This window comes from Budorcas taxicolor, chromosome 7 (genome assembly GCF_023091745.1).
Source record: "Budorcas taxicolor isolate Tak-1 chromosome 7, Takin1.1, whole genome shotgun sequence".
NCBI classification, from domain to species: domain Eukaryota; kingdom Metazoa; phylum Chordata; class Mammalia; order Artiodactyla; family Bovidae; genus Budorcas; species Budorcas taxicolor.
The window spans coordinates 34130990-34158963 of NC_068916.1; the positions used below are offsets into that span (position 1 = coordinate 34130990).

Sequence of the window (27974 nt, forward strand, 5' to 3'; positions counted from 1 at the left end):
AGAGAAGGAAATGGCAACCCACTCCAGTACTCTTGCCTGGACAATCCCTTGGACAGAGAGAGCCTGGTGGGCTATAGCCTGTTGGGTTGCAAAAAGTCGGACACAACTGAGCACACACACGCACACACATATTTCATTTATTTCATGTTGCTGTTAATGGAAATAAGGCATGACATTGTCTGCCTAACCTCACACAAACACACACAAAAGAAACAAAAATCAAAAATACTCACAGCATCAGTTGAATCCAGTGACTACGTGGTCTCAGGTATGACCTGGCCCCACACAGAAGAATTTGAGCTTATTGTCAAAAGCCACTATACACAATCAGCTAAGTGACTTTACCAAAGCACAATCTAACAGTGTCACTCCTCTGCCTTCACAAACTTCAGCGAACCGCCATTGCCCACAGAATGAGATCTAAATGACAGAGCCCTGCCTCTCTTTCTAGCCGCATCTCCTATCACCCCCCACCTCAGATTTCATGCCCCAGCCATACTTTTGAACACACTATATTCTCCTTAAGCATTCTATACTGAGTGGTCCCTCTGCCTGAAACTGTCTTTCTTCCTTCCATCTTTGCCTGGAAAGGTCCTGGAAAATTTCTACTCACCCTGCAGATCTCCAATATCACTTCCTTCGAGAAGTCCCTCTGGGCCGGGGTGTGTGTCAGCATGGTGGCTGCCTTGGCTCGGCTCGGACTCTGCTCGGTCAAGCAGGTTCGGGTTCAGTTCTGTTCCTTCGAGAAGAACGTGGAATCGACGAGGACCTTCCACCAGGCAGTAAGCAGCGAGAAAGTTCGCTGCACGAACCTTCACTGCTCAGTGATTGTAGACGTGAGGCACACCGGCTCCGAACCTTGCATGGACATGATGTTTGGAGACGAGCATCGAGCATCGATTGATTATGCGCAGCGCGCACCTCACCGCCCATACCGCCCAGGAAATGCTCACGGCCTTCACCTCCCACATCCAGGCCAAGGGCGCGGCAGGGAGCAGGGACAAGCCAAGCCCCGGGACCAGGTGCTGACAGCACAGAAGAAACCAACAGATTTTAACCTAAGACTGCTAAGAACACTTATTTAAGAACTTAATTACTCAAATCACTATCTGGAGGGCCTGCTGCAAAGTCGCTTCAGTCGTGTCCGACTCTGTGTGACCCCATAGACGGCAGCCCACCGTCCCTGGGATTCTCCAGGTAAGAACACTGGAGTGGGTTGCCATTTCCTTCTCCAATGCACGAAAGTGAAAAGTGAAAGTGAAGTCGCTCAGTCGTGTCCGACTCCTAGCGACCCCATGGACTGCAGCCCACCAGGCTCCTCAGTCCATGGGATTTTCCAGGCAAGGGCACTGGAGTGGGGTGCCATTGCCTTCTCCATCTGGAGGGCCATGGAACCCCAAAAAGTGGAAAGAGGCCTGTGACTGCTAACCTAACCAGTGTTTCTGGGATGAGAAAAGATAGGAGGAGTGTGGACAAATTTGAATTTATTTTAGTTTCTTACCATTACTTACTGCTTAACCCTTTTGAATGTGGCTTCTCCCTCCACTACTCAAAGTACCTCTTACTTTTATTATAAATGCTGTTTTCTCAGTCCTCATCTTTCCATTTCAGTAGCATTTGCCACTCTTAATTCACTCCTTGTGGAACTTATCTTCCTCTGGGGTCCTTTTTCTTCTCTTAACCATAAAGGTGTGCTACTCTCCTTTCTCTTAATTTTGGGACATCTTGTTTTCTGTCATGACTTGAACTATCCTCTTGGGTTAAACCCTATATTTCTGTTTGGCTCTAATCTTAAATTCTGTGCTATATAGTCAGGGTATCTACTAACAAATTTCTCCAAATTATAGCAACACTCTTTGTCCAAAATAAAACTGATAATCTTGCATACTGTCTATAATGACCCTTGAACAATGACAGGTTTGAACTGCAGGGGTCCTCTTACATGCCTATTTTTAAAATAAATACTACATTAACTACATGCAAAAAAAAGAAGTCCCTCTGGGTTTTCCATTCCCTATCCCCACCACTGGGCTTAGGTAAATTGACCCTCCTGCTTACACCCACAAAGATCCGCTTCCTCTGTTAAAAGCCTTACTTCCTATGTTGTAATTGCCTATTTCTTTATCAGTCTTTTTGACTGAACTATACACTCCTTAAAGACTGATAATTCATTTTCTTCACTATTGTATCCCAAAACCTAACAGAGTACCTGACACAAGATAGTACCTCAGCAACCCACCTTTTGGGTTTTGGGTGAATGGACAAATGAACAACATGCTGGCTGTCTATATAAGGTCAACCCCTATTCCATCCCTCCCTCTCTTACCTGTGACCCAAATTAAAGCCCAGTACTTTTGGTTGTCCTTCCTGGTCCTGGATCATTTTTAAAATTACAGCAACGTCCTTCCCATCCCAGACACCTCCACTTCCAGTCATTTGTTCTTCCTGGCTCTAGTAAAACTAGTGTTACTTAAATTTGACCAGTCTATTCCCACTACATCTGAAATCCTCTGAGCAAGGTGTAGCAACTTCTTTTCACAATACTAAGACAGGCCACCAGGCCACAAAACAGATGACAATCCCTTTACATACTTCAGAGAGCAGCACCAAGGAAACAGCACCTGGGAAAGCCATTGACAGCCTGAATATTCGTGGCATTCCTATAGATGCAGAGAGGCCCCCAAAGCACATCAGAGAATGTTCTGAACCTCCATAGTTGTAAACAAGCTCCACCTTTGCAACACAATCTAGACAGAACCAAATATAAAAGTCTACACGATGGATGAAGCCAACGCCTCCTCCATGATTTCCCTTCTGGGAACTATGTGAAGTTCCTTGTTGTCTCCACAAACATAAAAGATGAACTTGAAACTCAGGTCCTTGCCTTGCCATCAGACATCCAAGTTTGGATTAGTTTTTCTAAGACCAGATCTTTGTGAACTATTAGAGACTTGTCACATATACAGAAGTATAACAGGGTTATTTCTGTCCATACGGGTACCTGGACTCTTTCACATTTCTCCTATTAAATCTCCCAGGATGGCAAAACTTTACCCACAAAGGGTCAAAGATATGTAACTCCCATCAGTTCAGTTGCTCAGTCGTATCTGACGCTTTGCGATTCCATGAATCCCAGCACGCCAGGCCTCCTTGTCCATCACCAACTCCTGGAGTTCACTCAGACTCGCGTCCATCGAGTCAGTGATGCCATCCAGCCATCTCACCCTCTGTCGTCCCCTTCTCCTCCTGCCCCCAATCCCTCCCAGCATCACAGTCTTTTCCAATGAGTCAACTCTTCGCATGAGGTGGCCGAAGTACTGGAGTTTCAGCTTCAGCATCACTCCCTCCAAAGAAATCCCAGGGCTGATCTCCTTCAGAATGGACTGGTTGGATCTCCTTGCAGTCCAAGGGACCCTCAAGAGCCTTCTCCAACACCACAGCTAAAAAGCATCAATTCTTCGGCACTCAGCTTTCTTCACAGTCCAACTCTCACATCCATATATGACCACTGGAAAAACCACAGCCTCGACTAGACAGACCTTTGTTGGCAAAGTAATGTCTCTGCTTTTCAATATGCTATCTAGGTTGGTCATAACTTTTCTTCCAAAGAGTAAGCGTATTTTAATTTCATGGCTGCAGTCACCATCTGCAGTGATTTTGGAGTCCAAAAAAATAAAGTCTGACATTGTTTCCACTGTTTCCCCATCTATTTCCCATGAAGTGATGGGACCGGATGCCAGGATCTTCGTTTTCTGAATGTTGAGCTTTAAGCCAACTTTTTCACTCTCCTCCTTCACTTTCATCAAGAGGCTTTTTAGCTCCTCTTCACTTTCTGCCATAAGGGTGGTGTCATCTGCATATCTGAGGTTATTGATATTTCTCCCGGCAGTCTTGATTCCAGCTTGTGTTTCTTCCAGTCCAGCATTTCTCATGATGTACTCTGCATAGAAGTTAAATAAGCAGGGTGACAATACACAGCCTGACGTACTCCTTTTCCTATTTGGAACCAGTCTGTTGTTCCATGTCCAGTTCTAATGTTGCCTCCTGACCTGCATATAGGTTTCTCAAGAGGCAGGTCGGGTGGTCTGGTATTCCCATCTGTTTCAGAATTTTCCACAGTTTATTGTGATCCACACAGTCAAAGGCTTTGGCATAGTCAATCAAGCAGAAATAGATGTTTTTCTGGAAATCTCTTGCTTTTTCCATGATCCAGCAGATGTTGGCAATTTGATCTCTGGTTCCTCTGCCTTTTCTAAAACCAGCTTGACCATCAGGAAATTCACAGAACATGTATTGCTGAAGCCTAGCTTGGAGAATTTCGAGCATTACTTTACTAGCATGTGAGATGAGTGCAACTGTGTGGTAGTTTGAACATTCTTTGGCATTGCCTTTCTTTGGGATTGGAATGAAACCTGGCCTTTTCCAGTCCTGTGGCCACTGCTGAGTTTTCCAAATTTGCTGGCATATTGAGTGCAGCACTTTCACAGCATCATCTTTCAGGATTTGAAACAGCTCAATTGGAATTCCATCACCTCCACTAGCTTTGTTCGTAGTGATACTTTGTAAGGCCCACTTGATTTCACATTCCAGGATGTCTGGCTCAAGGTGAGTGATCACACCATTGTGATTATCTTGGTCATGAAGATCTTTTTTGTACAGTTCTTCTGTGTATTCTTGCCACCTCTTCTTAATATCTTCTGCTTCTGTTAGGTCCATATCATTTCTGTCCTTTATCAAGCCCATCTTTGGATGAAATGTTCCCTTGGTATCTCTAATTTTCTTGAAGAGATCTCTAGTCTTTCCCATTCTGTTGTTTTCCTCTTTCTTTGCATTGATCGCTGAGGAAGGCTTTCTTATCTCTTCTTGCTATTCTTTGGAACTCTGCATTCAAATGGTTATATCTTTCCTTTTCTCCTTTGTTTTTTGCCTCTCTTCTTTTCACAGCTATTTGTAAGGCCTCCCCAGACAGCCATTTTGCTTTTTTGCATTTCTTTTCCATGGAGATGGTCTCGATCCCTGTCTCCTGTACAATGTCACGAACCACATTCCATAGTTCATCAGGCACTCTATCTATCAGATCTGGGCCCTTAAATCTATTTCTCACTTCCACTATCAGATTTAGAAAATAAAAATATAGGACACTCAGTTAAATTTGAACTTTAGAAAAAAATAAATCATTATTTTTTAGTATAAGTGCATCCTATGTACTATTGGGGGCATGTTGTTGTTTTTATTGTTGCTGTTTAGTCACTAAGTTGTGCCTGACTTTTTGAGACCTCATGGACTGTAGCCTGCCAGCCTCCTCTGTCCATGGGATTTCCCAGGCAAGACTGCTGGAGAGTGTCACCATGCTACCTCCCCCAGGGGAGCTTCCCAAGCCAGGGATCAAACCTGTGTCTCCTGCGTTTTTCTTTACCACTAAGCTACCAGGGAACTTATCTTAAAAACGTACTCGTTGTTTTCCTGACATTCATATTTAACTAAACAGCTATATTTTATCTGTCAACCCTGCTCATCAGTAATGATGGAGGCTCATAAAGATCTGACAGATACCTCAGAGCATCCTTGACTTTAATTAGACATCCTGAACAGTAAGCATGAACTTTGTATTCCAACTTACTATGATGAAGTATATCTCAATTTTAGAGTTTTTTTTCCTACTTATCACTGTCACTATCTTCTTTATTTTAAAAAGATGTTTATTTTTTCCCAAACTTGATAGTTCATCAAAAAGTATTTGAAAGTTTGTTAGACAAAGGGAAAACAACGTGATTCTAAAAAGTTAAGGAAAAGTATTGTGGAGATCAAAAAAGCAAAGCTTAATAAGCAGACCTCTCTAAGGATATTTTTTATAACTTGATATCCTCCCACACCCTGAAAATATTATTACATCAAGAACGTAGAACTGCTTTCACAATATTGTAAAGTAATGATCCAATTAAAATAAACAAATTTTAAAAAAGACTGTAGAACTGCTAACCAAGTATATGGCATCCTTATGAGTCTATCAAACTGAAGATGCTGCTACACTGAGCAGTGAGTAGACTAGCTGCCCCAGGGAGTTACAATGTGGAGCTCTGCCCTTTGGGACAGAAATGGTGAGTTTTGCTGTGGGCCTTTACCTTGGTCCCCATAATGCTACACTCCTAGTACCTGTCAACTTTAAGCACTTTTCTACACATTTGCATTTTTCTATTACTATTTGGACTACACCTTAGATTTGACATTACATAAACTGAATTCAAGAAGCTATTTCTAAAAGCTGGTAGGAAATCTTGAATCTACAGCTTGCAGTCCCTGGCTTACTTTCATTTCAGGTACATAAGGGTTTTTAAAAGTAGTCTGTTTAGTTACCTCATATCACAACTGCATGCTGTGTAAGAAATACAAAATGTAACATGGTATTTAAGTTTGAGTTGCATAATCATCAAGCATCCCAGAGGGAGGCAATAAAGCAAAATGATTATAGAGACATGGATTTTGGTTTGCTCCAGTGTCTTGGGCAAGTTACTTGGCCTCTGTATTTATCTGTCATAAGGGGGTATAATTGTACCTAGTCCATGGGTATGTTGTAAAAAGTATATATAACGTAGTCAGAAGATAAAGATACTGTGTAAGCACTCCACAAACACTGACTATTAGCTATTGGAAATATTTTTCCATGAAAAAAACTACTTTATCAGTGGATGACTCAGTGGGAGTGAATGAATCATAGAATCACAGTATGTTGAAAGTGACCTAGTTCACACTCACGTGAAAAAAAGAAAACAGTGTGTATGTGTAGAAAATGACTGAAAGTTTATATAACAAATAGTTAATCATGTCAACTTGGAAGACTGGAATAAATCAGGAAAGGATTAAAGAAAAATTAGATGTGATTCAATTTCTTATCATTTGTGTTTTCATGCTGAGACTTTTAATACACTGTAAGTGCAATTTCTTTAATTTGGCAGGATAAATATTTCAAGTTTTCCTAATATATCTGTATTGTAATTTCAGAATTGTTGGCATTTCTTGCCATCTTTGAATCTGCATCCATTTGAGTCAGTGGGCCACTCTGGACAGAGATGAAAGAACAGAAGTAAAGTGAGAGAAAAGGAGTCTTTGAAACAGGAACAACTTGCAACCAAACTCTGAGGAAAGAACTTGATGGAAAACAAAACAAACTTTCTACTCTTGTGATGAAAATAATTCCTCAGGCTGTATGGAGGGATGTTGGAGGTGACTGGACAAGGAAAACGACTAGGAAGAAACACACACGTGCAGAACAAGCATTCAGACACCACTCTGCCTTTCTGACTCCATACAACCTGTGTCTCCAGAAGCCAATGATTCACTCACAGCTCCCCAGCAAGAGAGGTACCACAGGGGTACCAACTTATTCTGAGTCCATTATGCCCAGACGTTCATAAACGCTTGTCTAATTTGTGAGGAATAAACTCTGAATGTTTACAAGAAAGTTAGGAAATGAGACAAAGTTTATTTAAATAGAAAAAAAAGTTTAGGAAGGTAGGATGGTAGAGAGACAAGAAAATGACCTTAAAAGATGGAAAGAATTTGCCAAAGAAGAGAAACAAAAAGAAATTATTTCTAATGGGTTAACCTGCAGCTAGAAAGGTGCTTCCCTCATAGATCAGTCGGTGAAGAATCTGCCTACAATGCAGGAGACCCGGGTTCTATCCCTGGGTCGGCAAGATCCCCTGGAGAAAGAAATGGCATACCACTCCAGTATCCTCGCCTGGAAAAGCCCATGGACAGAGGAGCCTGGTGGGCTGCAGTCCATGGGGGTCGCAAAGAATTGAAACCGACAGAGCAACACACAACACTGATAAGTGAAGACTATGGAATAAAGTAGACAAAATTGATCAGAAGCAACTGAGACTATGGGAAGAAGCATGATTACCTAATTATAAATTTGCTGCAGTGATGTTCTAGGGGGACACTAGGAAGGGGCAGTAAGTGTTCATGAGATGACAGTAGCACTTGGAAAGTCGTTTTGGGGGAAAATCAGTCTTAAACAGTCTGTATCAGAGGAGGGCACATATGAGCAAGCAACGAAAATCCCAAGTGCATACGTTTCCTTCACTGAGTAAACCCTGGTCAGCCTTGAGAACAACCAGGACTTTAGGAGATCCTTGAGGCACTGGACCTAGATTTTATTCATCAGGACTTAAGAAAACACCCTCAACTCAGATCCCCTTTCAAACTCCATCTTTCCTTCTGGAGCACTTTTGGCCTCCACCCTCCCCCTCAAGCTGTGGACTAAGTGCCACGGAGCGAGACAGATCAACTGCTATGGTTCACATCAGTGGAGCAGCAAAGGCAGCAACTAAGTAACAGGACGAAAAGCATATGTGAACAAGAAGAGAATCTGCTAAGGCAGCACGTTTCTGTGAAAGTGTGGACCGAGTCAGCTTTACATGACCGGTAGCACCTTAATAATAAGCATCCTTATGGGAGAAGTTCTCAGAAGGCAAAGCTTGGCTCTCTCGGGGTTCTGCACCCTCACAGCCCACTCAAGGACCTCAGTAACAGCTTAGCCCCACCGCCTATCTCTCCCTCTTTCTACTCTCAGTTCTTGGAGTCTTCTCCACAATTCTCTTGAGGAATGGAGGAGGAGGTGATTCTGGCCAGCTCAGACTCCCCTAGGATTCCAGTAGGATGCCTGTCATTAACCTCCCACATTCTGAAAGCTCCTTAGGTCTCCCCATTTGGCGAGATTTTCTGTGCTTCAAATTGCTGGAGATGGCCTGTTGGATGGTAGCTAAAGGCAAGTAAGGAGATGAAGCCACTCAATCCTAAAGGAAATCAACCCTGAATATTCACTGGGAGGACTGATGCTGAAGCTGAAGCTCCAATACTTTGGTCACCTAATGTGAAAAGCCAACTCGCTGGAAAAGACCCTGATGATGGGAAAGATTGAGGGCAGGAAGAGAAGGGGGTGATAGAGGATGAGAGGGTTGGATGGCATCACTGACTCAATGGACATGAGGCTGAGCAAACTCTGGGAGATAGTTAAGGACAGGGAAGCCTGGCATGCTGTAGTCCATGGGGTCATAAAGAATCAGACATGAATTAGTGACTGAACAACAACAACAACAACAACAGGCAATCAGGAACAGGAATGCTTCAGGCAGCCAGGCCCTTCTTGACTGTCAGATGTCTTTAGGAACAGTCTAGGAAATATTATTTGCTCTCAAGAAGGGAGGGAAACAATCCAGTGGTCCAATAATGCTTGAATGGAAAATAAATTACGCTCTGTCCATACATGGGATATCAAACAGTCAAAAATAAAAGACCTACATCTATATGAATGGATATAGATATATTTTGAAAACATAATACGGATTGAAAGAAAATGATTGATAAAGGATGTTAGATTGTATTAACAGTTATGTAAATATTTAACTTAATTCAACATACCACTATCTATGTATATATTCAGTTCAGTTCAACTGCTCAGTCGTTTCCAACTCTTTGCAACTCCATGGACCACAGCATGCCAGGCCTCCCTGTCCATCACCAACTCCTGGAGTTTACCCAAACTCATGTCCATTGAGTCAGTGATGCCATCCAGCCATCTCATCCTCTGTCATCCCCTTCTCCTCCTGCCCTCAATCTTTCCCAACACCAAGGTCTTTTCAAATGAGTCAGCTCTTAGCATCAGGTGGCCAAAGTATTGGAATTTCAGCTTCAACATCAGTCCTTCCAATGAACACTTCAGACTGATCTCCTTTAGGATGGACTGGCTGGATCTCCTTGCAGTCCAAGGGACTCTCAAGAGTCTTCTCCAACACCACAGCTCAAAAGCATCAATTCTTTGGCTCTCAGCTTTCTTTATAGTCCAACTCTCACATGCATACATGACTACTGGAAAAGCCATAGCCTTGACTAGACGGACCTTTGTTGGTAAAGTAGTATCTCTGCTTTTCAATATGCTGTCTAGGTTGGTCATAACTTTCCTTCCAAGAAGTAAGCATCTTTTAATTTCATGGCTGCAGTCACCATCTGCAGTGATTTGAGAGCCCCCAAAAATAAAGTCAGTCACTGTTTCCTCTGTTTCCCCATCTATTTGCCATGAAGTAATGGGGCCAGATGCCATGATCTTAGTTTTCTGAATGTTGAGCTTTAAGCAACTTTTTCACTCTCCTCTTTCACTTTCATCAAGAGGCTCTTTAGTTCTTCTTCATTTTCTGCCATAAAGGTGGTGTCATCTGCATATCTGAGGTTATTGATATTTCTCCTGGCAATTTTGATTCCAAGATGAAAAAATAAACTTTATCCAAAAAACACATTATTTACATTTAATAGCCTCATTTATCTAGGAAACCCAAATGAATCCATAGATAAACTAGTAAGAACTAATAAAATAGTTCAACAGGCAGATAGTCAACAAATTTTAAAAATCAATCAAGTTCCTCTACACTGGCAATAACAAATTAGAAGCTGTAAGAGGAAATAAGAAAAAAATAAGATATTAGAAATGTCACAAGCACTATATAAAGTATTGAGGCCTTCGCTGTTGTTGTTCAGTTACTAAGTTGTGTCTGACTCTTTGGACCCCATGGACTGCAGCACCCTGGGCTTCCCTGTCCTTCATTATCTCCCTGAGTTTGCTCAATGTCCATTGAGTCAGTGATGCCATCCAATCATTGCATCCTTTGTCATCCTGTTCTTTTCTTACCCTCAGTCTTTCCCAGCATCAGGGTGTTTTCCAGTGAGTCAGCTCCCTGCATCAAGTGGCCACAGTATTGGAGCTTCAGCTTCAGAATCAGTCCTTCCAATGAATATTCAGGGTTGATTTCCTTTATGATTGACTGATTTGATATCCTAGCAGTCCAAGGAACTTGCAAGAGTCTTCTCTAGCACCACAATATGAAAGAATCAATTCTTTGGCTCTCAGCCTTCTTTATGGTCCAAATTTCACATCCACACATGACTGTTGGCAAAATTATAGCTTTGACTATATGGACCTTTGTAAGCAAAGTGATGTCTCTGCTTTTGAATATATTGTCTAGTTTTGTCATTGCTTTCCTTCCAAGGAGTAAGCGTCTTTTAATTTCATGGCTGCAGTCACCATCTGCAGTGATTTTGAGCCCCCAAAAATAAAGTCTGACACTGTTTCCACTGTTTCCCCACCTATTTCCCATGAAGTGATGGGACCAGATGCCATGATCTTCATTTTCTGAATGTTGAGCTTTAAGCCAACTTTTTCACTCTCCTCTTTTCACTTTCATCAAGAGGCTTTTTAGCTCCTCTTCACTTTCTGCCATAAGGGTGGTGTCATTTGCATATCTGAGGTTATTGATATTTCTTCCGGCAATCTTGATTCCAGCTTGTGTTTCTTCCAGTCCAGCGTTTCTCATGATGTACTCTGCATATAAGTTAAATAAGCAGGGTGACAATATACAGCCTTGACGTACTCCTTTTCCTATTTGGAACCAGTCTGTTGTTCCATGTCCAGTTCTAACTGTTGCTTCCTGAAGTATTCTGCTTAAACTGACAAAAATCTCTGAACTGCAAAATGATTTCCTTCTATCAGTCCTACCAAAACCTGATTTTGGCCTCTTACCCAGATGAGGAAGATACATTATTCCTCCCTTACCTTAAAGACCATGGATCATACATCAAAATGAGTCTTCAGTGCCTCCCAGAGCCTTTGACTCCAGTGGATGGTAGCAGTGATGAGAAGACACAGTTCAGAGGTGATGCAGTGAAAACCTTGAGAGGCTAGGATAAGAATTTATTTAGAAAATGAAATGCATCAGAATTGGCTTAGATTCCTAACGTGGTGATCTCTTCTCCAAATTCCTCATGGAGGTCAGATGGCCCCTCTTTCAGCACTATAATAATTTAAATGTCTTACCATCTCAGGAGGAAACTGTTCCATCAATAGCTTCAAGACTGAGAAATTCCTCCTCTGTCCCAGTGATTCATTGTGAAACCATGCCAGTCTCTCTCCCAAGCCAGCCCTGAAGACACATACACCACCCTCCATCCTCTGAAATACTGGTCACAGCATTTTCAATCATGACCCACTGGACACAGTTCCCACAGCACCTGCCACTTCCCGGTGACTTTCCCTGAACTCAGTGTGGTAGGCCATGTTTTCATGTGAAACATGGCATCCAGCCTTCGAAAACTAGTCACACAGAACCCTCATCAACCCTGGGAGCTTGGGGACTGCTGCTTCTGGAAAAGACTGGTGGATGTCTTCAGTGCTTGTGTGAAACCTTGTTTACAAACAAACCACTAGAGATATAGATGTAGATGACTGACAGATGGACACACAGGTAGATGAATGTAATTAAATAAAATGCCCAGGAAAGGTTTGGGAAACACCCTTTATTACATATCATGTTTATACTGTCATATGATGTTGAACTGAATGCCAGCCCCTTCATCCTCCTTCAGACCACTGGCATTCTGTCTGCTACTCTCTCTAGAGTCCTTTCTTCTCTCTGGAAGGGACAAAACAAATGAGGCAGGACAGGAAGAGACAAGAAGCACCAGGAGCTCTGCTGGTTGAGTTACCCTTCACTTCTGCCTTGAAGCTCAGCAGCCACACACACCACAGAGTCTGACTCCAGATCAACTATCACACAGTGATGGTTGGATGGCATCACTGACTCAATGGAAATGAGTTTGAGTAAGCTCTGGGAGTTGGTGATGGACAGGGAAGCCTGGTGTGCCGTAGTCCATGGGGTCACAAAGAGTCAGACATGACTGAGTGACTGAACTGATCGAACAGTGAAGGTTCTAGAATATATTTCCAGACCTCCGGGGACCTCATTTCCATATGATTCCCTCTCCCATTCTCCTCTGTCTCAGAAGGCTAGGTACAGTGGTCAGGGTGAGGTCCTGGCTCAGGTCACAGGCTCTCAAGACCTCAAACTGTGGGTCTTGTGAGGCCCCGGTTCTTTTCAGACCACTCCTAGCTCTCTCTACCAAGACGAGCAGCTGGTAGTACATCCTCTTAGAGTCGAAGTCAGTCATGGAGACCCTGAGAGAACTCAATCAAAATCAAAATCAAAACTCCACCTTCTTGTCCAAATCAACAGGTCAATCCCTCCCAAGTGTTGCATGGGCCCCAAGGTGATGAGACTGCAGAGCCATCAGGTAACCCAGAGCATCTCCTCGGCCCCTTCCCTTAGATTCCTCTGGGCCCTCGTGACATAGGCTCAGAAGACCGTGCCAGCCTCAGGTCTCACCTCTCCTGAGAGAAGGCCACACCCTCTTCCAGGATCTTCTGGCCCATGAATTATCAGTTGCTATGTGGAAATCAAGAGAGATGTTGAGTTGAGTTAAGAGATGTTGAGTTAAAGAGAACTTCCAAGGGAAGCTGAAAAGCTCAGGATAAATTCTCTCTTACAGTCATGACTTTATTAAAATGCCTGGGCCAAAAGCAAGGGGCCCAGTTACCCCCTTCGGTTGACCCCTGAGGTGAGAAAGCCCCACTTCTCCCTTCTGAGCCAGGATGGAGAGACAAGACTGGAGAAGACATAGCTCCCGCTGCAGCCCTGGCCCCTGCTCACTTCCGGTCCTTGGGAGAATGGAACACACAGCCTGGACACTGGCTCCAGGGTCTCCTCAAGCTGACATCTTCCCCCGCAGGCTGCTGCTCCTCATTCTCCTTCTCCTTCTGCTCCTCGTCCTCCCTGCCCTCGTCCTCCTCCTCGTCCTCCACCTCCTCCTCAGGGGTGTTCTCTGGTTCCACGTTGCCTGTCAGTTGGGCCATGGTGAGATGAAAGACGTGGCAGCTGAAGCCCTCGCGGATGCCATTCTGCACGTGTTCCTGCAGGACCTCCAGGCTGGGGAAGACCCGGCAGCAGGCCATGCACCGGAAGCCAGTCTCCATGGTCACCAGCCAGTCGGGTGTCCTGGCCCGGGGTCTCTCCTCGACGGCAGGTGACCCTGGGACGGGGCTGTCGGACTCAGCCCTCTCCTCGTGCTCTTTCTCCTCCCCGCTGGGCTCGCTGTCAGACAGGAGGTTTCTGGTGGACACGTCTGAGGGGGGAGTCCCCACCCACACGTCCTCAGGAAGGGTCACTTCCTCCATCCTCGGCTGCTTTTCTAGCGACTCCGAGGGTTTCTCTGCCTCCCAGGAGACAGCAACACCCTTTTTCATTTGTACCCGCATGTAGTATATTTTCATGCCCCTCTTTTCTTTGTTCATATGTAGAGAGGTTGCACAGGTCTTGTAGGATGAAGGGGAGGAGAAGGAGACACGTGGTGACAGGGGAGCTATCTCCCCTTGTTCTTGAAGATGGGCTAGGGGTGCTCTAGGCTGGGGACTGTCTCGATGCAACTTCCAGACTCCTGGGAAAGGAAATTAGAAACATAAGAACATGTATGGGTCCTTCCAGGAGCTGAGGGTGCTGTGGGGAGGGACATCTGCATGACATAGTTGTGTCATGAGCTTGGAATTTGTTGGTCATAGAATGGGGTCGGGTATGTGTTGGCATCTGTGGGTTCTTCATCTGTGGGCGGGGGAGCAGATACTGGAGCCATATCTGTGTGCAGGGGTGTAGAGTGTGGTGCAGGGGCATGCTGTGGTATGTGAGGGATGCTGGTGGGTGTGTTCACAAGGAGCAGGTGAGTTGGGGAATATCATCAATGTGTTACTTGTGGGAGGTGGGCTGTGGTATAGGAGGAGGGCCCTGGGGAATTGCCTGCTCGGGGTTGGTGTCTGGGCTGAGAATGGCTGAGTGGAGAGCAGATGCACGTGGGAGGTGTGTGGACCTGAGTGGCATGGTCCTGCCCTTGGGCCGAGCTCAAGAATTCTGTCCTTCTCTGGAAACAAAGGCAAAGACAAGCCTACATGTCCCTCTGAAGATGCTAAACCTGATCTCTCTGCCCTCCACTTCAAGCCCAGACCTCTTTAGCCCCTCTCCTTAATTTCCCCACCATGGTGGGACCAAGACTCACACACCCCCACACTGAGTTTGGTCCACGCCCTCCTAAAGCTCAGATGTCCTCCCCAGGCTCCTCCACAGGGCCCTGACCACCTCTGAAAACCCTGGGTTTCTGCTCAGCCTTGTTGGGATCTATGTGTCCCTGCTCCAGAGCCAAGCACCCCTACACTCAAGGATTCCCATACCCTTACCACCATAGATGAGCTTGCGTGGAGAAGAAACACAGGAGAAGTATTCAGAAGCAGAAGAGACCTCCCCTGACCCTTGGGGGCAGACTCGGGCCACTGCAGTGCATCCTAGCTGAGGGGGATCCTCTTGTGATTTTGAGATTCCTGGGAGAGAAATTAGAGGCTGAGAGAGAGAGTGGTGTGGACATGTTTGCTCATCAGTCGTCTCTCCAACAAATATTTACCAAGTGTCTGACACATGTTAGTGACTACACATGGTTTGTAGTGTATGGTTTGCAGTGAATACACATGGTTTGGAGCATGTTTCCTGGTATATACTCTAGAATTCAATTAAAAATCAGTAACTATTCTGTTGGTGTATTTGGGGGGAGGTAGGTCTGAGAGGCGACTGTAAGTATATACAAATACGACTGATGTGGATTAGCTAAGTCTGTGGTAAGTGTGGAGTCAGTGTGGTAAGCACAGTGCAAATGTGTGTATCTGTGTCTGTGGCATTTGTGTGCATGGTTTCTGTTTACAATTCAGGAATTATGGGACACATAACTCTTCCTCATTACATGGTGTGGCTCGCACTTATGGCTTGTGTTCATTCATTCATTCAATAAGATTCAGTGAGCAGTCACTATGTATCTGGCACTATTCCACTATTCTGGTCTCTGGTAAAGCTGAGCATTCTTGTAGGGGAAGACAGACACTAAACAAAAATATAAATTATATAAAAATATAATCAGTACATAATACATCAGCGGGTGCCAGAGTTAGCAAACAAAAATACAGGACACCCAATTTTCAATGTGTGGTTTAATAAGGAGTTTATGTGTGGAGGTGTGTGATATTTCTGCTACATCAGTGTATATGAGTATGAGTGACTGCATCATGAAACACCCCTTACACAGACTTTATATCTGATAAGCACCCTATCCCCATCCTCCCCACTCTTTCCTCCACCACACACAGAAATATTCTGATGTGTAAGAGGCAGGGTAATCATTGCTTTCCCCATCCTGTCCCAGCTGCTGCCTGCTCCCAAGTCCCACCCTACAGTTGCCAGGGCCCTGGGCCCGGTAGGAGGTGCTGCTCTAATCTGGGGCCTAGGCCTCCAGCTGGAACTCTGGGGTGGGCCCCATTCTGCCCCACTTTCTCACGTGACCACCCCCTCTCCCAGGGTGACTACTCACCTACACTTAATGCACGCAGGCACCCTGTAGCCGTGGCTCTCAGACCTCCCCATAGGACTCTAACAACATTTCTCACCCCCACCCCTGTGGTCTCAGGTCCTGGAAGGCCCTTCCCCTCTCCCTTGATCTCCTTCAGGAAATTCTTCCTGTTGAATAAATAAAACCTCCATGTTTTCTATAGGACCATCCCTAGACGAACAACCTCCTTTTGAAGAGCATTCCACTGCCTGAGATATTTTTCAACAAGGCCTTCAGCTCATGGGGCTTCTCTTTCCTCTTTGGTAAAAGGGGCCAAGTAACCCATGGGTCTGCCTCAGCATCCTTCACGTCCCCTAGCTCGTGACCCCAGGGAAAAAGCAAAGAGAAGTAGAAAGAACTTGAAGATTGAGAAAAGCTGCATGTCTAGGGCTGCACAGGCAGGATACAGCCTCTGTGAGTGCCACGAAGCCCTAGGCCTGTAGCCCCTGGAGAGTGCTCAAACCAGCAGGACTGACCTCCCATCTGCCTGGGGCATCTGGCCTTTCTGTGTCATCTCACACCGCGGGGACCTCCCCCGAGATGGATACAGCAACATCACCAAGACTGTGATGGTATCTTGCTCCCTGCTTCATATGTAACAGGTTCTCAGTACCCCCTTCCTAGAGAAGGCTCAGGTTGGCAGAAACCCTTGTGCCCCAGACAAGTTGCTCCCACATACCTCCTCCCTTCTCAGCAGTCTCCTGGGACTCTTCATTTTCCAGGTGTTTCCTCTTTTGTCGCCTTTTCATCGTCCCAACTAGAAGACCCCCTAGAAGAAGATGCCACACGTCCAGCTCCTCCTCTTCGCTACAGGTTGGCCCTTCTTGGCTCTCCAGAGACCCACTGAAATGACTTGATAATTAAATCGAGTAAAAGCAGTCCAGTCTCCGAAGTGGCTGAAGAACTCGGACCACTTAAAGCAGCAGCACTGCCCAGTGCTCTCCACAGCGCAGGGCTGTTAAAGTTCAAAGGTCGTCGGGCCCACGGCAGGATTCTCTGACCTCAGTGATGACATCAGAGCATTCTGTGGACCTAGGGGCCAGGCTGTCTCTGCAACAGCACAGACCTCATTTTCAAGAACAATTCCTTTTTCCCAGTAGAACCTCGCCCATGAATTCAACTCTCACATCTTTCAAATGTAGCAGGATATTTTGAGATGTTAATCTGTTCCTGTTTATTTTTTTTTTTCTTTTCTCCCTTTATTTCACTCTTTCCCTTCTGCATTCAAGTGGGTAGCAGAGCCTGTGTTTGCTGACCAGTGGAAGAACAGGGCAGGGTGTAGCAGCAATGGCATGCTGATGACCTTGGCTTTTATTTCTGAAATCCCAAACACCACGGAAAAGAGAAGATACTTGAGCAGAAATGTAACAGAAGCAGGTTTTTGAAATTACATACTGTCTTGTTTCCCTCTTGGAGTGTTGAAAGGCGCTAATTAAGTCAGAGAGGGACGCCTGTGGATCCTGGAGGAGAAAAGGCCTCTCAAGTGTGGCTGGAGGGGTAGGTGGGGCAAAAATTCTAGAAGGAGATGGCTGTAGTGTGCATACAGGCAGAATCATGGCAATCTGTCCCACACCTGGCTCATGCCTGCTCAGCTGCTCTGTCATGTCTGCCTCTTTCTGACCCCATGGACTACAGACTGCTAGGCTCCCTATCCATGGGATTTTCCGGGCAAGAATACTGGACCAGGTTACTATTTCCTTTTCCAGGGTATCTTCCTGATCCAGAGATAGAACCTGGGTCTCCTGCACTGGCAGGTAGATTCTTTACCGCTGAGCCACAAAGGAGGCCCACATGGCACAGGAGCTACCAAACCTAAAGGAGGCAAGGCGTCCAAGCCAATGGATGTCTTCACTATACTGTGTGCTCCAGTCAACAATGACCATGCTTCCGGCCCCTCCCTCAAAACCTTGGCCCTGTATGACTTCCAAATAGGGATGGATGGAAATCCAAAGAGGACACCAGCAGGATCAAGGCTTAAGATACAAATTAAAAGGAGTTGTAAAAAAAAAATGGTCATACTATTTCTTGCACACCTCTGCTTGTGGGCTATAATTTATACCAGTTAAAAGTGGCAATCCATCTGGATCCTCCTGACTCCACTCTAGAATTAGGGTACACCGCATTTCGAGGTGTTGGCCAGGATCCAGTGGGAGTGCTGGCACACGTGGATGGGTGGACTCCTAGAAGTCACTGCTTTCATTAGGAACACCCTGGGGACTGAGGCGGGCCCCCGTTAGAAAGGGCATTGCAGAATGACTGAAAGTGTCCGGCAGCGAAGAGAGTGAAGAGAGGACAATGGCAGCCTCGTGAGGGTTTGCTGATGAGTGAATCTTCCTGTTTCTCGCTGGATCCCAAGAAAAGACGGGACATGGATTTTTTCTTTTATTTTTTGTGGTAGGAATTTTTAAACATACACAAAGTAAAAAGAATGATATAGTAGGAATGCAGTGCCGTTTACCCATCACTCAGTTTCAACAATAATTAATATTCTGCCATTCTTGTTCTGACACACATACACACACTCATTCTCACACTTAGCTTTCTGCTCATTTATTTTAGTTCAGGAGTTTGGGTAGGGTGGGGGAAGAGTTCTATTTTAATGCAAATCTCAGACATTATGTCATTTCTCCTTAAATGTAATAGTATTTATCTCCAACAGATAAGAACTTATTTCTAACATAACAACAACATCATTATCTCACCCCCAAAATTTAATCATCATTTCTTCTTAGCACAATAACCAAGCCACACTCAATTTCCTCCAACCGGGTTAAAATGTCTTTTTTATACATGGTCCATTGAAATCAAAATTTAAACACGGTCCACATGTTGCAACTGGCCGATGTGTCTGTTAGTCTACAGCAGCTCTCCCTCCTGTTTTTGGCACTGATTTATTGAAGAAACTAAGTAATTTATCCTGTAGAATTTTCCACAGAAGTCTATTGACCATATTTCTGTGATGTTATTTAAGATGCTCCCTTTTACCTAATTTTCCTTATAAACAGTCAGAGCTAAAGAATTAATTAGATTTAGATGCAATTTCACGTTACTACAAGCTTATTTTGTAAGTGAGGCTGTGTACTATCCTATTGCTTTGCAATAGAAAGTAGAACAATTGTCCCATTTTTAATGAAGTTAAGATTGACCAGCGAGTTCAAGTACTGTCAGGTTGATCCCTTCGTATTTACAAGTTTCACATCCACAGATTCAACCAACCTCAGATAGAAACTTGATTTATATTTGGTTGACTCTAAAGATGTGTATTTACTGAAAAAAATCCACCTATAGGTGGATTCAAAACCACAAATTCAAACCCATGGTGTTCCAGAGTCAGCTATAGTTCCAAGTCCAGTGTGGAGGGTCGGGGGGTTCCCCATACCACCAAGTGAGGACCGCATACTGAGAGCTGTACAAATGCAGCTCAGTTCTGACACTACCTACTCAAAGACAGCGCCAGACTCCACAGAAGAAGGGCTCAGTCCTACGAGAGCACACACACACTCAGATGCCAGTAGCAAATCAAGGTTGCCACCTGTGCTTCAGTTGCTTTGAGCATCATTGATTCATTCACACAAAATGGAGTCACAGAACTCAGAGAAACATGTTACTTACTACATATTATTAATTATATATATATATATAATGTTATATATATATATAATGTTATATATATATATATAAACTCAGGAATAGTCAGATGGAAGAGATGCATAGGGAAAGGATCCAAGTCTTTCCTGCTCTCTGAGCATGCCTTTTCCTCAAGTTCTCCACGTGTTCACCAGCTCAGAAGCAGTCCAAACCCCTTCTTTTGGGTTATTATGGAGGCTTCATAATATAAACATGAATGATTAAGTCATTTGCTTTTGGTGAATCATTCAACTTCCAGCCCTCTCTGACCTCCCCAGAGGGGTGAGAGTGAAAGTTTCAACCCTCTAGTCATTTGGTTGGCTCCACTAGGGACCAGCCTTCACCCTTAGTTGGTTTCCAAAAGTCACCTCATTAACGTAACAAAAGACATTTTCATTGTTCTCAGCACTTAAGAAATTCCAAAGGTTTTCAGAGCTCTATGCCAAACATATAGAAAATCAAACATCAATGCCTTATTATATCACACAACCAACTTCATTCCCACAGCACTGCCTTCAAGAGATTGTACAGTCTTTATTTCAGTATTTTCAGTGATAGGGAACAATTCCCCCCAAAGCATCTCTGACATTTATCTACAGAAAACTTAAGAAAAAAAAAGACCTTCAATATCCCTGGGGCTTTCCCCATGCACCCCAGTTATATTCTTTGGAGACCATATCCATCAGAATAAACTTGATCATTTCATTGTAACAAGTAATTCCCCAAAATCTCAGTGGTTTAAAAAAAAACAAAGGTTCATTTCCGACTCCTTGTCATCCATTATGAACTGGCTAGGAATTCTGATCCTCATAGTCCTTATTCCTGGACCCAGGCTGACAAAGGTATCTCTCTCAATCATCTTTGTAGAGAGAAAGAATTCTGGAGCCTTACGTTGGTAATGTGAGTTCTGGCCCCAAAGTAACACACATCACGTCCACCCAAAATTGTGGACCCCAATCTTATTGTATGTCTCCCCATTTTCTAGATTCATTAGGCAAAAATAATTGTGAACAATACTACTGAATAGCACAGAAACTATATAGTAAAATTCTAATGAAATGAAGTGAAGTTGCTCAGTCGTGTCTGACTCTTTGTGACCCCGTGGACTGTAGCCTACCAGGCTCCTCCATCCATGGGATTCTCCAGGCAAGAATACTGGAGTGGGTTGCCATTTCCTTCTCCAGGGGATCTTCCAGATCCAGGGATCAAACCCGCGTCTCCAGCATTGCAGGCAGATGCTTTAACCTCTGAGCCACCAGGGAATAAAAGACTTGACATAACTTTTTGTGAAGCTATGCATTCACAAAATTAGAGCTAGAACTCAGATCTCTTAGATCATGATTCAGAACCTTTTTCCACTAGGCTCTGTTAGAATTTTTATACCAGGACAATGTAGTTGGGATAATATTACATTTACTTCATTCTTTGTTTTGTTTCTTTTTTATAAATAGATTTAAGAGGGAGGGTTTGGAAGCCCCTAAAACACTTACTTACACTGAAAAGCAACTGGAAAATAGTCTCACTGTCTTTTGAAATGTTTGACCTGGTAAAGATTAGAGGAGAAGGCAATGGCACCCCAGTCCAGTACTCTTGCCTGGAAAATCCCATGGATGGAGGAGCCTGGTGGGCTGTAGTCCATGGGGTCATGAAGAGTTGGACATGACTGAGTGACTTCACTTTCACTTTTCACTTTGATGCATTGGAGAAGGAAATGGCAACCCACTCCAGCGTTCTTGCCTGGAGAATCCCAGGGCCAGGGAAGCCTGGTGGGCTGCCGTCTATGGGGTTGCGAAGAGTAGGACACGACTGAAGCGACTTAGCAGCCGCAGCAAAGATTAGATGTCTGGGAGTCTTTTCTATTCTGAATATAGGGAATACAAAGGAAACAATCCTCCTGAGACTTTAAGAAACAATGACAGAAAAACTCTTGACTCCCACTTTGCTTTCTGATGATCTTGTTGACACTTCAGTTCTTTGAGTAATAGTGGTGGCAACAGTTAGAGTTTAGCCAAGATAAAAGTATATATGCTAGTGTGGCAGCCCCTGCAGAACCACATTACAGGCTAAATGCTTTAGCTCAGTCCCTATTTGCTCATAGGTCTGCACAAAGTAACAAATGGTTCTGAAACATTTATTCCAAATAGCCTTGTTCTTATTACTTTAAAGATGACTTGGCTGCCAAATATTTGCTCCGTGATGAAAAAGAACGTGTACATGGGAGGAAGATTTATGCATTAAGATACGCTGCTTATTTTGCTCCTGCAGATACAATGCACATCCAATGAATTAGAGGCAATTTTCCTCTCTTACCCAAATTGTAGATAAATGAGTATGTCATTCCCCTTCCCTTCAGTGCATCCTAGCCATAGTTATTTTCTTTAAGAATATTATTCCCCTGCTCAAATCTTAAATGGCTTCTTACTATGAGAAGAATAAAATCTAAAATATTCAACCAAACATTCAACACCCAGCAGGGTTGAAGACCCTACTGAGTTTTCCAAGCTAAACATAACACTTGCCTTCCAGCCTTCACTCAGCTACATCAAACGTCCTGCCTTCAATCAGAGGTTAGTCCCTTGCTCAAGTCATTTCTTTCAAAAGTGAAAGTTTTCAAAGTACAACTTGTTTCTAAGTTCAACTAAAATCCCCCTTTCTACAAGAAGCCCTTCCAGACATCCTGGTGAGAATGGACCATACATTTTCATAGCATGTTAGTTGTACCTCTGTGATAATTCTTCTCATATTCTTTATTCGAGGAGACTCTTAATAGATGTGTCTGATTTCCTCACAACATAGGATGTGAACCCTTGGAAGGTAGAGGCCAAGATTCCTTATATTCAAATTTTCCACAGCTTCTTGCACTAAGTATGATAGCGAGCAGGACCATATGGGACTCCTGGGCAAAAAAAGTCTTTCTGGGCCCCCCTTGTCTTGATTACAGGAAACAGGCTTCATTCAGTTTCCATGTCCTTCCCCGAACTCCAATCAGTTTAGTTCAGTCACTCAGTCATGTCTGACTCATTGTGATCCCATGGACCACAGCACACTAGGCTTCCCTGTCTGTCCATCACCAACTCCTGGAGCTTGCTCCCCAACCATCTCATCCTCTGTCATCCCCTTCTTTCCTGCCTTCAATTTTCCCAGCATCAGGGTCTTTTCCAGTGAGTCAGTTCTTTGAATCAGCTGGCCAAAGTACTGGAGCTTCAGTTTCAGCATTAGTCCTTCCAATGCATATTCAGGACTGATTTCCTTTAGGATTGACTGGTTTGATCTCCTTGCTGTCCAAGAGATTCTCAACAGTTTTCTCCAACACCACAGCTCAAAAGCATCAATTTTTCAGTGCTCAGCTTTCTTTACAGTCCAACTCTCACATCCATACATGACTACTGGAAAAACCATAGCTTTGACTAGATGGACTTTTGTCAGTAAAGTAATGTCTCTGCTTTTTAATATGCTGGTCTAGGTTGGTCATAGCTTTTCTTCCAAGGAGCAAGTGTTTTTTAATTTCATGGCTGCAGTCACCATCTGCAGTGATTTTGGAGCCACCCAAACTAAAGTTTGTCACTGTTTCCATTGTTTCCCCATCCATTTGCCATGAAGTGATGGGACCAGATACCAAGATCTTTGTTTTTTGAATATTGAGTTTTAAGCCAATTGTTTCACTCTTCTCTTTCACTTTCATCAAGAGGCTCTTTAGTTCTTCTTTGCTTTCTGCCATAAGGGTGTATCATCTGCATATCTGAGGTTAGTGATATTTCTCCCTGCAATCTTGATTCCAGCTTGTGCTTCATCCATTCTGGCACTTTACATGATGTGCTCTGCATATAAGTTAAATAAACAAGGTGACAATATACAGCCTTGACATACTCCTTTACCAATTTGGAACCAGTCCGTTGTTCCATGTCCAGTTCTAATTGTTGCTTCTTGACCTGCATACAGATATCTCAGGAGGCAGGTAACGTGATCTGGTATTCCTATCTCTTTAAGAATTTTCCACAGCTTGCTGTGATCCACACAGTCAAAGGCTTTAGCATAGTCAGTGAAGCAGAAGTAGATGTTTTTCTGAATCTCTTGCTTTTTCTATGATCTAATGGATGTTGGCAATTTGACCTCTGGTTCCTCTGCCTTTTCTAAAACCAGCTTGAACATCTGGAAGTTTTCAGTTCACATGCTGTTGAAGCCTGGTTTGGAGAATTTTGAACATTACTTTACTAGCATGTGATATGAGTTCCAATATGTTTCAGGTTCAAAAAGTTGATAATTAGGAAAGGGAGAGGTTGAGGAGACAAGCAAGGAACAGTGAAAAGAAACAACAGTGCAGCCGTGGGCAGGGTCCTGGTTCCCTCTCAAGGGATATATTCACCAGTATTTTTGAGCTGTTTTGCAGATACTTAAATCTCTACCAGGTGGGAGAAGTTAAGAGTATGCTAGACACAAACATGTAAACCCCAGACAGGGAACCAGAAGTTTGATGATGTTCTCTCCCACTTACCTCACCCCTCAACCAATCAGAAGAATGTCCACAAGCTGATCATGCCCTCTTTGAATCATTTCTATAAAATTCCTCACTTCCCCCTCCAAGTCGGCGACACACAGTTTTGAGCATTAGTTCACTGTGTTCCTCTTTGCTTGGCAAAGCAATAAAGCTACTCTTTTCTACTTCATCCAAAACTCTGTCTCTAAGATTTAACTCAATGTCAGTTGGGCTTTCCTGGTGGCTTAGAATGTAAAGAATCTGCCTGCAATGTAGGAGATCTGGGTTTGACCCTTGGGTCTGGAAGATCCCCTGAAGGGATTAGCAACCCACTCCAGTGTTCTTGCCTGAAGAATCCCATGGACAGAGGAGCCTGGTGGGCTACAGCCCAAGAAGTCATAAAGAGTTGGACTAAACTTTCACTTTCAGGGTGCGGAGTCTAGATTCAGCTTCCCCTATCCCACAAAAATTAAAAGCTTAAATAAATTGCCAAAGTAGAGGATCTTCTTCCTCTCTAGGCCAAACAAGGTAGGTCCTGACCAGTAGCCTCTCTTATTTGTTCCCACATGAGCACAGAAGTGCCATCTCTTTATGCTAAGAAAGATATTCATTCGCAGTGTTCATACATTTGAACAAAAGTGCTCCCATGTTCATCCCATGTCCTGTGTAACCCACTCAACCCCCTTCATCTCCATCTGAATCTATTTTCACACTGCCTAAAATTTAACCATAGAGAGTCAGTACTTTGAATATTTTACCCTTCAAAGATTTTTATTAAAATGCAAATAATCTCATAAAAAGTAGTGTCTTAACCTAAATCACTGTCAGTCACAGTTTTAGCAAAGACTAAGGAAAAACAGGCTAAGAATTAGGCCATTTTTAAAATGTCATTGAAAATATAGTGACGGGGGAAAAAAGAAATACTATCTGGTACAGAGGCAGATGTTGGAGAGATGGTGAAAAGGCACCAACATAAATAGTCAACATTCTCATAAATTTGCAACAGATAAAATCTGTCTGAGATGGTGCCCCAGTGTGAAACAATGTATTAAGGATGTAAGACATATTTATCCACTGGAAATTAATACTGTCAGTAACCTGAGCTAAGACTCAGAGAGTTCAAATAACTAGGGATGGGAAGAACATTCTAAATTTATTTATAAAGGACCCCAGAGATTGGAGTAAAACCCACAATTGTAAAGGATGTCTTCCCATCAGAGACTTAGCTGCTATGTATGAACTTTAAGCAAAGGAAGCTGCCTTAGAAAGCAAACTCAGATGATGACTAGTGCCCAGAAAAACCTCTGGGCCAAAGGATTAATATGAATTGAGTTCCATCTTCCTCTAAACCCATTTGGTAGAGTTTTCAAAATCTCCTCCATGAATCTATCCATTTGACACCAATTCATGGAAGTAAATGAGATTAACAGAATCTGACCAAGATTTCAGTGTCTCTTCCAAAGAATGGACAAAGTATCCATAATGAAGGAGGGAATATGAAACATTCACAGATACCATGCTTAAAATGCCTCTTAGTCTATAAACCATGTTTCCCTGCCGTTTATAGCTCTGAAAAGAATTAGTAACCTACTCCTAGGTGTGACAATTCGGGTCACTGAAGATTAGGTGTTGCCATGAGCCCACAGAGTCTGCCCTGCAGAAAGCAATGAAGTCAGTCAACCCGCTACTCCTTTTGCTGGAATATTTACTGTTGACACTTCAAGAGTTCATCTGTAGACTGAAAACAAAAAATGTCTGTCAATTACTTTCAGTACTTAAATGGGTAAAAAGAGCTAGAGTTTCAAAACAGCTGAATACCCCTACCTGACACAGAGCTGGGAACAGTGCAAATAGTATCGGGGTAATTTTTAAGGTGAATTTCAAGTATGAATCACTTTGGTTCTGTCTCTTAGATGTCCTGAAATTGCCATCTTGTTGAAATTTGGGAAAGAATTCAGGCTCTGTCTTTCCCCAGGGAGAGCATGCAGTTACCAGTTTTACAAATGTAGAGTGTACATACAGCAAAGTTAGACTTTCCCACTATTAGAGCCTGACAATACTTATACCTGATAAAATCATTGTCAAACAACATTTATAAGAACCCAATTGCATGGGATGGGGTGCTATGTTGAGGATCACAAATTGAACAGTTACAGCAAAGGCCTTCAGGTGCCCACAGTTTAAGGCAAGCAAATTGGTATATAGGAAAGGCAAAAATTTTAAATGGCAGACCCAATTACAGGGAACCAAGTACTGCTTTGCTATTATAGATTCTTTATATTCCTGGCCACCCATCCATCTATCTATCCATCCCCCAAAACATATTCCAACCCTGGTGACAAAAGTGAAGCCAAACCTGGAAGGTGCTCAGTCCACTGGTGCTGAGATGCTTAGGGTTGGGAAGGACTCATGTTTGTGAAATCCAACCCATGAGACCTTTGAGTTTCCCCTGCCATGGCTCCACCAAGTAATTACTAGGCACATGTTTCAGGACCTTCAGAGACGGGGAATCCACCACTTCATTAAAAAAAAAAACACCTACATATTCAGGCAAATATAACAGAAAAAATTCTCCCTTGCAAAGACAAATCTACTTCTCCAGAGGCTGTTGCTTCTAGTTGCATCTTTTTTCCCATAGACAAAAAAAAAAAAGAAAACTACATTCCTCTAAGGCAGTCCCTCTAATATTCAAAGACTGTTATCCTAGACCTTCAAACCTTTTCTTCAGCAGTACAGCCCTATTCCCTCAAACATCCAGACTTCGTTTCCTCATTGAGATCCAAACTTTCTCCTGAATATGTCCTAGTTGCTTTATATACTGGAGTCACTCAGTCGTGTCCGACTCTCTGTGACCCCATGGACTGTAGCCTACCAGGCTCCTCTGTATTGGTCTTAATGTACATTGCTCAGAGGGCTTCCCAGGTGGCCCTAGTAGTAAAGAACATGCTTGCCAATGAAGGAGATGTAAAAGACGTAGGTTTGATCCCTGCAACCCACTCCAATATTCTTTCCTGGAGAATCCCACGGACAGACGGAGCCTGGTGGCCTACAGTCCATGGGGTCATAAAGAGTCAGACATGACTCAAGTGACTTAGCACGCATGCTCATTTGCCAGAACTAAACACAGTATTCCAACTAAGGTCTGACCAAGGCAAAGTAGAGTGGGGTTCTTACCTTATCCATCACACATACCTCTGTTAAGACTGGCTTTTTAGTGCCCACATCAAACTGCTAACTCTGGGGACTTCCCTGGTGGTCCAGTGGCTAAGATTCCATGGTCTCAATGCAAGGGGGCCTGGGTTGGATCCCTGGTCAGGGAACTAGATTCTGCATGCTGTGGCTCAGACCTGGCACAGCCAAATAAACATTTTTTAAGAAGAAGAAAAAACAACAACAACACAACAACAACAACAACAACAAAAACTCTGCTAACTTTTACTGAGCTGATGCAGCCACTTGAAAATAACGAAGTCAAAATTTAAAACCATTATTTCTTACCAAGTAATGGGCTTCTGGCAGAAAGTGAAGAGGAGCTAAAAAGCCTCTTGATGAAAGTAAAAGAGCAGAGTGAAAA

General features: G+C 43.6%; 1 protein-coding gene and 1 pseudogene across 1 annotated transcript; one reads left to right on the forward strand and one right to left on the reverse strand.

The window, feature by feature from the left end:
- The first annotated feature begins 674 nt into the window (after positions 1–674).
- Positions 675–1029, forward strand: LOC128050966 (39S ribosomal protein L53, mitochondrial-like; annotated as a pseudogene).
- A 12502-nt stretch (positions 1030–13531) lies between these two features.
- On the reverse strand, positions 13532–17048 carry FAM170A (family with sequence similarity 170 member A). The gene is made up of 3 exons (XM_052643483.1): positions 16979–17048; positions 15107–15247; positions 13532–14319 (listed from the first exon to the last, which is right to left on the reverse strand). Exons 1-3 carry the CDS (start codon positions 17046–17048, stop codon positions 13532–13534), a joined length of 999 nt encoding a protein of 332 aa, XP_052499443.1.
- Between the last annotated feature and the right edge of the window lie 10926 nt (positions 17049–27974).